The 13,890-nt window shown below is 34.8% G+C and overlaps 1 protein-coding gene across 5 annotated transcripts in view; it reads right to left on the bottom strand.

Moving 5' to 3' along the window:
- LRBA (LPS responsive beige-like anchor protein) overlaps window positions 1-13,890 on the bottom strand; it is a 725,452-nt gene that overhangs the window by 634,687 nt on the left and 76,875 nt on the right. For all 5 annotated transcript variants that reach the window (XM_034661533.1, XM_034661532.1, XM_034661534.1 and 2 more), the window contains 3 exons: window positions 8,521-8,752; window positions 8,206-8,306; window positions 2,495-2,590 (listed from right to left, as the gene is read on the bottom strand). In XM_034661533.1, the coding sequence (XP_034517424.1) occupies window positions 2,495-2,590; window positions 8,206-8,306; window positions 8,521-8,752 (429 nt within the window). The remainder of the gene's footprint in view (window positions 1-2,494; window positions 2,591-8,205; window positions 8,307-8,520; window positions 8,753-13,890) is intronic.

Here is a 13,890-nt window from a genome sequence, read left to right as displayed (position 1 = left end):
GTAGTAATCAAAACAGTATGTTACTGACACAAAAATAGACACATAGATAAATGGAACAGAAAAGAAAACCCAGAAATGAACCTACAACTATATGGTCAATTAATCTTCCACAAAGCAGGAAAGATTATCCAATGGAAAAAAGACAGTCTCTTCAACAAATGGTGTTGGGAAAACTGGACAGCAGCATGCAAAAAAATGAAACTGGACCACTTTCTTCACTATACGCAAAAATAAATTCAAAATGGATCAAAGAGCTAAACGTGAGATAAGAAACCATTAAAGTCCTAGAGGAGAACATAGGCAGTAACCTCTTCGACATCAGCCATAGCAACTTTTTTCTAGATACGTCTCCTGAGGCAAGGAAAACAAAAGCAAAAATAAACCACTGGTACTACATCAAAATAAAAAGCTTCTGCAAAGCGAAGGAACTATCAACAAAATTAAAAGGCAACCTTTGGAATGGAAGGAGATATCTGCAAATGACATATCTGATAAAAGGTTAGTATCCAAAATATATAAGGAACTTATAAAACTCCGTGCCCAAAAAACAACCCAATTAGAAAATGGGCAGAAGACATGAAGAGACATTTTCCCAAAGAAGACATACAGGTGGCTAACAGACACATGAAAAGATGCTCAATATCATGCATCTTCAGGGAAATACAAATAAAAACTACAATGAGATATCACCTCACACCTTCAGAATGGCTACAATATAAGAAAGAACAAGTGCTGGCATGTATGTGGAGAAAGGGGAACCCTCTTGCACTGTTGACGGGAATGCAAATGGGTATAGTAACTCTGGAAAACAGTATGGAGGTTCCTCAAAAAGTTAAAAATAGAGCTACCTTACAACCCAGCAATTGCACTACTAGGTATTTACCTAAAGAATACAAAAATACTAATTCAAAGGGATACATACACCCTGATGTTTATAGCAGAATTATCTACAATAGCTCAATTATGAAAAGATCCCAAACGTCCATCCACTGATGAATGGATAAAGAAGATGTGGTATACATACACATACATACACACACACACACACACACACACACACACACACACAATGGAATAGTACTCAGCCATCAAAAAGAATGAAATCTTGCCATTTGCAACACCACAGATGGAGGTACAGAGTCTCATGCTAAGCAAAATAAGTCTGAGAACACAAATACCGTATGATTCCACACATTTGGAGAATTTAAGAATCCAAACAAATGATCATAGGGGAAAAAAGCGAGAGGCAAACAGAGAAATGAACTCTTAATTATAGAGAACAAACTGATGGTTACCAGAGGGGAGGGGGGCAGGAGGATGGGTAAAACAGGTGATGGGGATAAAGGAGGGCACTGGTCGTGATGAGCACCAGGTGATGTATGGAATTGCTGAATCACTAAAATGTTTACCTGAAACTAACATTATACTGTACGTTAACTAACTGGAATTTAAAAGAAAAACAAAGTTAACATAAAAAAATTATAATATGCACTTCAGAAAAGTTAATCTCATTAAGACTGCTTCTTGTATTAGAGGCAAATTATAGGCTCGATGTCAAGAGAGTAAAATTATTCTGGAAAGCTTCAAATCTAAAATGCATAGCAAGGAAAAATTACAAAGGAAAAACAATACAAGCAATAAACTTTGCAAAGAAAGCTGTGTATTGTGTGCAAAATATTCAAATATTACAAATGTCCTTTTAAAACACTCCTTTCTTTCTACAGGTATTATCCACATAGGGCCTAACAAGCAAATAAGATATTATGAGAAACTAAGTAAAAATAACAAAAAAATAATCTCAGAAAAAGAAAAGGCTGAAATAACTTCAAAAAAATTTTAGCTAGTCACAAGCAGACAAATGTAATATGAAGAGGTAAAAAAGCTTCCATAATTAACATATATACATTATACAATGCACTCCTATAACATTTCAAAACATTACAGATATTACTATCAATGTCTTATTTAAGCTATATTAAAGTGATTAACAACTTATAAGAATGTGGAAACTAAAAAAAAAATTTTTTTTTAAAGTGCTGAAACTGATATAATTTGGAAACTCACAAATCAGAAGAACTTGCCAGAAAGCTTCAGTTATTCTCATTCTATACACCAGGTGCAAAAGAAACACCCTTTAGGGAAATGCAAGGCTGAAAAAAGATATTCAGTAAGATAGAAAGTGAAAGTGTCACACATAAATATCTACTGGAGAATGCAGAGATAAATTCTAAAGACAACATGTTCAAAAGAATTGGGTTCTTACTCCATTGTTGCCCCAAGCTGTAAATGGGCAGCGTTCTTAATTTCTTTGAGCCTGTATTTCCTCACCTCTACAACAGGAAAAGGTAACACAAATAACCGCTGTAAGGAGTAAGTTAAGCTGTGCAAAGAAGTTTCTACCTAACAATGAACCTGCCAGGGTTGTTTACACGGCTGTACTTTCTGGAAGCCAAGGAAAAAACTCCAAGTGATTTCCTCATTAAAATTTACTTACTGCAGCACTCTTTCCTGGAAAGTTGAAAAAGGCATCAGGACCATACTTCTGAGGCATATGCTTTAACACAGACAGCAACTTCCCAGCATGTGGAGGCTATGAAAATAATCAACAACTCATTAAACACATTATTCGCCATAAAACAAAAGTACTTATTTTAATATACTCATACTTTAATATACCCAAGAAAAACCAAATAATGCTGTTAGCTAAAAGCATATAAAAAGCATATTATATTCACTATTTTAAAGAAATATAAAATGTACCTGACACCTGAAACTTCTCCATACTGCAGCAAAAATGTTTTAAAATTACAAACTGTATCAGCCCACCACCCATCCCTCTTTAAAACACTTTTTAATTTCACAAATAATGCTTACTATATTACACTGTTTAAGGCTGTTTTCAAGAAACAATAAAAATATTTTAACCTTATAACCATCCTAGAGGTGGTACTTTATTATCCCATTTTATGGAAGAGGAGTCTGAGACAGAAGAACATATCCAAGGTCACAGAGGTAGCAAATGGCAAAGCTGGGATCAGAACTGTCTGACTTGAGAGCCCGTACTTTTAACCACTATACTTTTACCTTTCTATTATGCTTCTCTCCAACAGCTTCCCATTGCCTTTAAAATAAAACCAAAAGCCTTAACATAGCTCCCAAGATACTCGATCTACCTCACTAGCCTCAGTCTGCAGTTCCATCTTCCCTTCTCTCTACACTCCATCCACAAAGCCTCTCTGCCTTCTTCCCACAACAGGGCCTGAGCACAAACTATTCCTTGGACTTAAAATGTTCTCACTAGGCCTAATTCCCTTCCCTCTTAACTAAGTTAAGTAAATCTTACCCATCTTTTAGAGCTCATCTTAATGGTCACTTCCTCATAGCAGTCTTCCCTGACCTCTGAGACTGGATCCAATCTCCCTGTCATATTTCATTCTACAATATTACCTTTACTATATAGCATATAAAAAAGTTGTAACATTACATTTATTTAATGCCTCTTTGACCCACAAATCTCCTCTAATACATGAAACAACAGCTAAAATGAAAATTATTTACAAGGAAAAGCAAAGAACAATCATATATACATTGCCATTTTAATCAGTTTATAAGCAAACAGGATAAAGTGTAGTACATTCTTCTTCATTAAAAGTGCTAAACAGGGTCAAACTACAAGTGAAATCACTGGCTTGCCTTCATCCTATTTGGTATCTGGTCTATTTACTAAATGTCTAAAAGAGTCCAGCATTCTTTTAGCTAAATGTTAAATGGAGAGCTTTATTCTTAAGTGACCAAGAAATTTTCAATTAGCCACACTGCTCAATTATAAAAGTGTAATAACAAGTACCACATCATATTGATTTTTAAAAATAAATTCCAAAATGAAATAACAAAAAGTAACTCTGCAGTCAAAAATAAAAATACAATATTACGGCATTTCCATTTAGAGAACCATTCCACGAATGTCTGAGTTTTTTTCGATTTTGGGGGTTTTTTTGTTTGTTTGTTTTAGGTAATCTCTACACCCAATGTGGGGCTCGAACTCACAACCTCAAGATCAAGAGTTGCATGCTTCACCAACTGAGCCAGTCGGATGCCCCAAGACCTTGCTCGTTTAATTAACAGCTCATTATTTTCTCCCTTTATGCCCTAAACCTATTCTCACTCTACGCCCAATCACATAAGCAACTGTATAAAAACATATTTAATATTTTTATATGTTCCTTCAAAAATGTTTTTATGACTGTACTTATAATTTAAATGATGTTGGGTTAGATATATGAATCTGTTTCTTTCTTCCTCTTCTTGCATCTATTCATATTAACTTTTGCATCAATTCTAACTGCTATATAATAATCTATTCGATGCATCCAATACATTTTACCTATCTACTCTCCTAATGGTAAGTCCCCATGGTGACAACTCACTGCCACCAAAAATAATGCTTCATTGAACATCCTCATGTGTATTTCCTTATGAAACTGAGAATTTCATGGAACATGTACTCAGGAGCAAATTACCAAGTCACTGGATATAGGTATAATTTATGTGACTAAGTAGTGGTAGATTACTCGAGGTTGGCTAAATGAGTGTTCACTAGCATACAGGTTCAATATAACCCTATCCCTGTTTTCCTTAAGTGATAAATCACTAAATTCTACTCCTGAAACCAGTAGTATATCTTAACTAACTAGAATTTAAATAAAGATTTGAAAATAAAATAAAATAAAAACTGGAACAAAAGATGGGATTTGAAATAGAAAAAAATCAAAATACGTATGTAACTACAAGATGTGTAATCTAACACTATGTTACATAACCCTCAGAAGTTAGATGCAATCACTTGGCCGTGATAATTATAATTATGCTTCAATATTCTAATGTGCCCACCACAGCAAGTGACGGGGGGAAGACATCAATCCCATCAATTCTGTCATTTAAGCATAGCCATGTTCCTTTTTGAGTTAAAGAATTCTGCTGTAAGCTAATTAAAAAGTAGGCTATAGTCTATCTTGTGCTATCATTACTACCATTAGTGTGAAAACAGTTCTCAAAATAGTGAATCAAATAATTTTGTTTCAACTACGGATGCAAAGACTTAACTTGCTGAAACAAAGCAAAGCTGCCAATCAGCTAATAAATATAAATGTTAGCCCCTACCAAAAAAAAAAAATAAAATAAAATAACCCTACCACAATTATATTTGCTATTATCCAACTTTATAATCCTTAATACTAATAGACATAAGATGACATATCAATATTTTTTTTAATTTGAACATCTCTATTAGTGATTTTGTGTTTATTTGGTTGTGGGATTTCTATATCTATAAATACATATCTATTCATATCCTCTGCTATTTTCTCAGAGTTTTCTATAGTCACCGACAAAAATGTATTAATTATACATTTACAATAAATACACTGAATATAAATCAAAACTAAAATGAAACCAGTATATAGACCAACCTTGACTTCTGACAGTTCAACTTACAATTTTACTTCACAATGGTGAAAAGGTTGTATGCATTCAGTAGAAATAGTACTTTGAAGTTTGATCTTTTCCCAGGCTCATGATTAGCAATATGCAGTATAATACTCTTACGACACTGGGCAGTGGTAGCAAGCCACAGATCCCAGGCAGCCACAAAATCACAAGGGTAAAAAACTGATACACTTACAACCATTCTGTACCCATACAACCATTCTGTTTTGCACTTTCAATACAGTATTCAATAAATTACACGAGATATTCAACACTATATCATAAAATAGGCTTTGTGTTACATGACTTTGCCCAACTGTAGGCTAATATAAGTGTTCTGAGCACATTTAAGATAGGTTAGGCTAAGCTATGTTGTTTGGTAGGGTAGGTGTATTAAATGCATTTTTGACTTTTGACATTTTCAACTTACAATGGGTTTATCAGGATGGAACCCCACTGTAAGTTGAAGAAGATCTGTATTTCCTCTTCTCGACACGATACAGTAATAGGACCTAGACTTATCAAAGCACCATAAACAACCAGAATACTGGATAAAATGTATGAAACAAAACCTATTTTTAGACATGGAAGAAGAGATAGCTCAAGACTGTGATACATGAGAAAAAGGAAACAAAATGAGCCATGAGATCACCAGACTTTCTACCAGGATGCAATTTCTATCACTGCACAGGAAGAGGGAAACAAAATAGAATTTGAAGGTCTCATTGACTTGATGAGGCACAAACTGGAATATGGGTAGTCTGAGGTAGACAAAAGCTTCAAGGCAGAGTACTACAGAGAAAAGAGCTATGCAGACAAGATGCTTCAGAAATCTGCACTGACTCCTGGGCTTAATATCAAATTATTCAAGCCTATTATAAAACTGAACAAAGTGAGGTCAAGATATTAACAACTATAAGTCAAAGAATTCCCATAGCTACTATAGAGCCAGAAATTGTTTCCCTACTAGACACTGTGAAGAGGCCACGGTCTTAACACTACCTCTTATCCCATATCTGAGACTTGGGGTCATTCACAGAGACCCTAAAAGAATCAGGCCTGAATAAGGAGGCTAAACTAGCCCTAGAATAACAGCCAATCTGGACCCGACCAAAAGAAAACTTTTAAACTAGCCTGGAAGGGTAAAGTTGATCCACAAATAATTTATCTGCCTGCAAAAACAGTCTAACAATCTGAAAAGGGATGTGACAAAATCCTGCACTCAACGAGGAAAAATTCACTATATCTAACATCACTCGATCTAAAATCACTAGCATTAGAAGAAGGAAAATATGATCTATAAGCAGAAGCAAAATCAGTGAGTAAAAGACTGATCTAGAAAATGACAAAGATAACAGACTTAGTAGATAAGAACATGAAATTAACTATTATACTATAAATATGCTCAACAGTCCCAAGGGTTTAAAGGAAAACATGAACATAATGAGGAAAAATAAAAGATACTAAAAAAAATTAAAGAGAATTCTTAGAAATAAAAAAATGTGCAATCTGAAAATTTTAATGGATAGAATCAACACACTGCAGAAGAAAAGAACAGTTACCTTAAAAATACAATAATAAAAGCAATCTAAAATGAAGCACAAAGAGAAAAGGCTTAAAAAATAAGTGAAAAGATCTTAGTGACCTACTAGACACTATCAAAGAGAGCTGACATACATGTAATTAGAGTGCCAAAAAAGGAGGGAGGGATGAGAAAATGATATTTAAAGAAATAATGACTAAAATGTTTCCAAATTTGCTGAAAATTACATTATAAATGCACAGATACCAGAACTGTAATAAGAATAAACACAAGGTAAACCACACCAAGAAACATAATCAAATTGCTAAAAATTAAGGATGAAATTTTTTTTTTTTTAAAGTAACCTCCACACCAAACATGGGGCATGAACTCAAGACCCTGAGATCAAGAGTCACATGTCCTATCCACTGAGCCAGCCAGGCACCCCCAATGATGAAATCTTAAAGCAGCCAGAGAACTAAAGCTTGATACAAAGAAGGTCAAGTCTAACCACTTTAACACAATAGAGTATACAATTGCAACACACCAATTTAAATATATTTCAACAGAGCTAAATTAAGGATCAGGTGTGGCTGAGCAGTGCTTTGGGCAATGATCTCTAAAGGGCACTAAAATAAGCCTAGAAATGCAACAAAAATGGAGAAAATATTTATTAATATTCCTCTAAGAGGTAAGTAACCAAGTGGTAGGAAGAAACAGTTTGCTAAGGCAACTGGAGTTCAAAATAACTTGACCACTATTGCCATTCATTGAAAAGGACCACTGACTCTGTGGAGGGTGGATCCAATTAACTGCACAGCTTGTGTTCACTGAGTGGGTTATGCAAGTTTAAGGGCTACAACTGAACTACTCAGGTCAAAAGAGAATCTACATGCTGCTACCTAACACTCTTCCTTCTCTGTCCTTACCCTTTTCCCCTAATAAATGTTAAATATATGTTTGAAGACCAACAACTTGAAGAAGGGTCAAGTTTTAGCCTGCCTGGAACACCCAGTTCTCTTGGTCTGTACCTGTGTCGGGTTATGGCAAAAGTAGCTGTACAGACCTACACGCTACTTTAATCTCTTCCCTTCAATTTGACATTTACCCCAGTATAACAATAACAGTTGCATAAAAGCCACTAATGTGTTTGAGGAGAGGGATACTTTCAAATATCAAAGGGTATTCAGTTTTTTTACCCATTGTCCTTTATCTCCTTGAAGTTTACTGAAGAATAGCTTTAGTTCTCGAACGGTCAAATTATAGCTAGCCAGCACTCCCAACATGTCAACTAAAAGATCTGGAAACAAAAGAAAACAATAAAACAATCAATTTATATTTCTTCAATGATTAAAATATAATGTGCTTATTTAAGGGTTTGAACACTAAAGTCACACACACAGGTTAGATGCTCAAACATTTCTGAAATAAATATTACTAAATAAGAGAAATACAGTATTTAAGACTCAAACTTTATTTCTTTATGCCCCCTGTACTACAGAAAAAAATCATACCTGCTATCATATTGTCAACTTTTTCAATTTTCCCAAGCACTTTCTCAACAAGGCCTACTTCAGTGCAGACTTGAAGATTTCGTATGCTTTTCTTCAGAATTGCTGTAAACATGCTCCAGACTTCTGCTTGGCAAGTAATGTCACATTTTTCTAGTAGGTCCACCATGCAGATGATACTCTCACCTTCTTGGATAATGAAATTCATTTCCAAATCAAACTGCCCTCCTACCAGCTTCCAAAAAGGGGGAAAAAAATTAAAAACATTAGTGCTTTTCCGATATAACTAGAGCACACTCCTAAGCTTTAGGTTGGCAGTTCACTACCCATATACATTCTTCTCTACCCTCTACAATAAAGGGTCCATAAACACACACACACAGAGAGAGAGAGAGAGAGAGAGAGAGAGAGAGAGCTCTAAAAAATAAAGATTCTAATGAAACCTTCAAGTTAAGATAGCACAAAGTCAAGCAAGACTTACAATATAAAAATGGAAATATTTTTCAACAGAAACAAATACAGGATGTCTTTCGTAAATCACTACCTACTGCTCTGATACCAGCAAAGATCTAACTTTAAGCTCTGTAACTGCCTCTAATTCAGTATTTATGAATTATGAACTCTATGAAATATCCACACCATCCTAGAAGTGTTTTGTGCTTATACAAAATACCAGCTCACAACAGAAATGAAAAGCTAAAAATGCTCACAGTGGACACAGAACTTAGAGCTTAGATTTGCCAAATTCCTAGTTTATTTTACCTCCCGATTTTTTTTTAAAGATTTTATTTATTTATTTGACAGAGATAGAGACAGCCAGCGAGAGAGGGAACACAAGCAGGGGGAGTGAGAGAGGAAGAAACAGGCTCATAGCAGAGGAGCCTGTTGTGGGGCTCGATCCCACAACGCCAGGATCACGCCCTGAGCCGAACGCAGACACTTAACCGCTGTGCCACCCAGGTGCCCCTTACCTACCGATTTTAATCCCCTTCCTTCCCTGTCAATAACTAGGATAACTTACATAAAATCATATACCCAAAGAAGTCATCAAGAAAATTTATTTCATTAATACAATCAAAAAATCCATCCAGAGAAAGATATACTGAGCTATCCCCACAGTGCCACCTCACTCACAGCATCCTCCCACAGAGGAGAGTTTTTTTAATTTTAACAAATCCCAAGTGTTTAAAGGAATAAAAATACTTTTAGAATTATCTTTGCAGCGCTATCCTTATTAACTAGATTTCTAAGAGATATCTGTCAGAAATACTACATACATGATTCACCTACACTCCTGTCCTTCTAAATATATCTTGGTTTTTCATTATGCATTCCAACACCCAAAAAGTGGTCAAAAATTAGGAGAAAGTGAACTTTACAAGACAAAATCCAACAGCTCATAAAGAATAACAGACACAGGGGCACCTGGGTGGCACAGCGGTTAAGCGTCTGCCTTCGGCTCAGGGCATGATCCCGGCATTGTGGGATTGAGCCCCACATCAGGCTCTTCCTCTATGAGCCTGCTTCTCCCTCTCCCACTCCCCCTGCTTGTGTTCCCTCTCTCGCTGGCTGTCTCATCTCTGTCGAATAAATAAATAAAATCTTAAAAAAAAAAAATAACAGACACAACCAAATAGAGTTTACTCCAGAAAAGGCAGGAAAGTTCAGAATTAGAAAATCGATTAAAACTCCTTGTAGCCAAGTATTGATGTTTCCCAGGTTCTTCCAAAGATACACACTGGCAAGAGAAAAAAAAAATGGAAAAAATGAACAACATGAGACAGTATCTGCATGTAGGGAGATAGGAATTCCTGGCTAGTGCAGTGGTAAAAGCATTTGATTCTTCTGGGAAAGCTCTGGCAGAGATTTTAATGTACAGTTCTTTGTATCATCAGAAACATCAAGCATAAGCAAAGGAGAGCTGGGATTCTGCTAAAAGAGCCCCTTGGTGTCACTGGGCCAATTCTCCTAGCTACATGATCGTGGCTATAAAGTATATATGTTTAGTTCCCTAGTCCACCCAAAAATTCTGTTAACTACGTAAAAACTATGTTTTATTTGATTTTGTGAATATTATCTGCTTGTCCTGTCTTTAACTTTCATCCTGAAATAACTTCAAAACATTCAAAAAGCTGCAAAACAGTATAGAATTCCTGTATACCCTTTACTCAGCTTCCCTAAATGTGAGTATATTATATAATCATAATAAAATCATTAAAACCATAAACTTAACATTGATAAACTGCTACTTACAATTCTACAGATCTTACTCAAAGGTTGCCACTTGTCACACTAAAGTCCTTTTTCTGACCCATGATCAGCATCCCTTTGGTCTTCTCCATACTGAGACCATTGCACAGGCATTCCTTGACTTTCGTGATTTTGAAGCTTTTGAAGCATATTTGCCAGATATTTTATAGACTCTTCCAATATGGACATTTTTCAGATTTAAATTCAGGTTATGCATTTTTAGCAGAAGTATCCCAGAAGTGATGTATGTCCTTAGCACATCATTTCAATGGTACCTAATGTAAATATGCCTCACTATGGGTAAAGTTAGCTTTGATCACTTGTTTAAGATGGTGTTTGTCAGATTTTTTTCCATTTTAAAGTTACTATAGGGGCGCCTGGATGGCTCAGTCAGTTAAGCATCTGCCTTCCGCTCAGGTCATGATTTCAGAGTCTTGAGATTGAGTCTGGCATCAGGCTCCCAGCTCAGCAGGGAAGTCTGCTTCTTCCTCTCCTTCTCCCTTGCTCATGCTCTCTCTCTCTCACACTCTCTCTCAAAAAAAATAAAATCTTTAAATGAATAAATAAATTATAAAGTTATTATATTTCATGTTTAAATTATTCATCTTGTGGAAAACACCTTGAGACTATGCAAGTATCTTGTTTCTTGTCATACCTTGCACAACAAAATCTAGCAGCTCATGAAAGAGTAAGACACAACCAAATAGTTTATTCCAGTTTTATGCATCCATTGATGGATCTTATCTGAAACTGTTATTACTGTGGCATTGCTAAATGGTGGTTTTATATTTCCATCATACTTTATTATTAATTGTAAAAGACTTCCTTTAATAATAAAATATATCAATCACACCTGAAAAGTCAGCATCATGCTCACATAGGAAAACGAGAATGAATGAGCCTCATGAAAGTCAGACACAAGTTAGGATGTGACTATCATCATTATCAATTGATATTATTCTGGAGGCACAGAAGATACATTTAGTCAAAAGGCAGGAACATATAAATATAAGAATGGAGGAATTTAAATTACAATTACTTTGAGATGATGTAATATATATATCTGGAAAACCAAGTACTTCAACTGAAAAATTACTATAAATGAGAAAAGTACCGGAACTACTGACACAGCTACTAATACAAGTCAATCTCCTCTTGCAAAAGATAGGTAGGTAGGTAGATAGACAGACAGACAAACCTCAAAGGAATTATGTTAAATAGAAGAAGCCACACACAAATAGCTACCTTAACAACTAGAAATTTATCCTACAGATACATTTAGGTAATGATGTTGGATACAAGAACTTCACTGTAACACATTTTGAGCAGAAAATAAAAGCAACAATCCCCCAAAAAACATTATCAGGTAATAGTTAATAAAGTCGTATATGACTATATAATGGAACATGATGCAGCCAATGTAAAGAATGAGGCAGCTCCATCTGACATGAAAAATTCTCTAAAATACATTTAGGTGAGAAAATCAAGACGGAAAAAAATGTGAAAGGGAGGCTACAATATGAATGTAAAACATGTATATGCATACCCATACACATAAGAATGACACAAAAGAAACTAAATAGTGATTGCCTCTGAAAAGGCAACAGAGCATCTGGGGGGAAAGAGCAAAAGGAGAGTTTTTAGTACATACAAACGTGTTTGAACATACCCCACACAGGTCTAAACAGGTCAAAAATCTAGTTGCAACTAATTTAGGAGACCTTACCTTCACCCTAATATTACTTACATCAATCTTCCATTTTAATCTGTGTTTATTTCCACCAGTAACCACCCTTACATGAAGCTACAGAATTAATTTTTGAAAGTAATTTCCAAAAAAACCCAAATATTTCACCAGCTTTTAAAATGAGTTTACAGTGTGAGAGCAGTATCCAGACAGGTGTTTTAAATATTTCTCCATTGCGTTAAATATTATAAAATATACCTTTCAAGGAGAAATTGATGACAGAAATTGGTACATACAAATGTGTGGCATATTTGATATACTATATGTATGCATATCTATTATACCTAAAAAGCATGCACAGGGTCTACAGTATGTCATGTTAACCCTTTCTAATAGTTATTTGAAGCTGATCAACCTTCAAAACACAAATTTGTTTTCAATGACAAGGATCATAATCCAAGTCTAGGCATTGGCTAGTTATTACCTGAGCTGTAGTAATGGCTCTGCACTACAAAATGTAATCTTCCCAAATGTCACAGTAAGTTATGAATATCTGAGCAGCCTAATGCACTTTACTAGCCGTGAAATGTGAAAATGTAATCTTATTACCTTTTTTATGGTTGTATTTTTTTGAATAATGTAGCCTAGAAACTGATGTATAGTCTTTTTCTGCATTTTAGCATGATTTGGTCTCCTATGCTATATAGAACATTTTTCACAACTCTCCATTTCAACATATTTTAGTCTTGGCCTGAACTTCATAAACAATTTTTATAGCAACCTTCAGGGTGGCATAACATGCTTTCTATAGGTTATAGTTTAATGTACAAGATTATAGAAATTTTAAAGCATATTATTCAAAGAATTCAAATAAACCTTCACAAGTTTTGAATTAGGATTTTAATTGGGCATGATGATTACTTTCACCAGCGGTTATATTAATAAGATACTTTAAGCTAAAATGTCACTAAACCTAAGTCACTTGTATTTTCAGAAAACCAAGAAACACATATGGACCAAAAATAATTATCTTCTTCTCTTCAAAAGATTATATAACTGGAAAGATTATAATACATAGAAAATTCTAATACTTCAAAGTAAAGCTATATTTTCCCTGGAATCTTGCTAAATTTTTCCTCAAAGATATGGCCAGAGTAAGGTACAGCAGAAAAACTGGACAGAGTACAATCATAGCCTATGCCCCTAACTAGATATTTTCTATTTCTTGTGACAAATCACCTTTTATCTATGGACCTGTCTACTTGTTTGTAAAACAAGCCAAGTAAAAAGTAAGCTTCTTTTATTTATGTACATCCTTCAAAAATGTATTTACTTTTATTTAAAAGTGCTAATGTCAAGGTATCCAATTTATCCCTAAAAATCCATCCCTAAGTGAATATGACCCTATACATGTTTATAGTCACTAGAAACTTACT

This window comes from Ailuropoda melanoleuca, chromosome 5 (genome assembly GCF_002007445.2).
Source record: "Ailuropoda melanoleuca isolate Jingjing chromosome 5, ASM200744v2, whole genome shotgun sequence".
In the NCBI taxonomy this organism is placed as follows: domain Eukaryota; kingdom Metazoa; phylum Chordata; class Mammalia; order Carnivora; family Ursidae; genus Ailuropoda; species Ailuropoda melanoleuca.
This window is presented reverse-complemented; position numbering and strand designations above follow the sequence as displayed.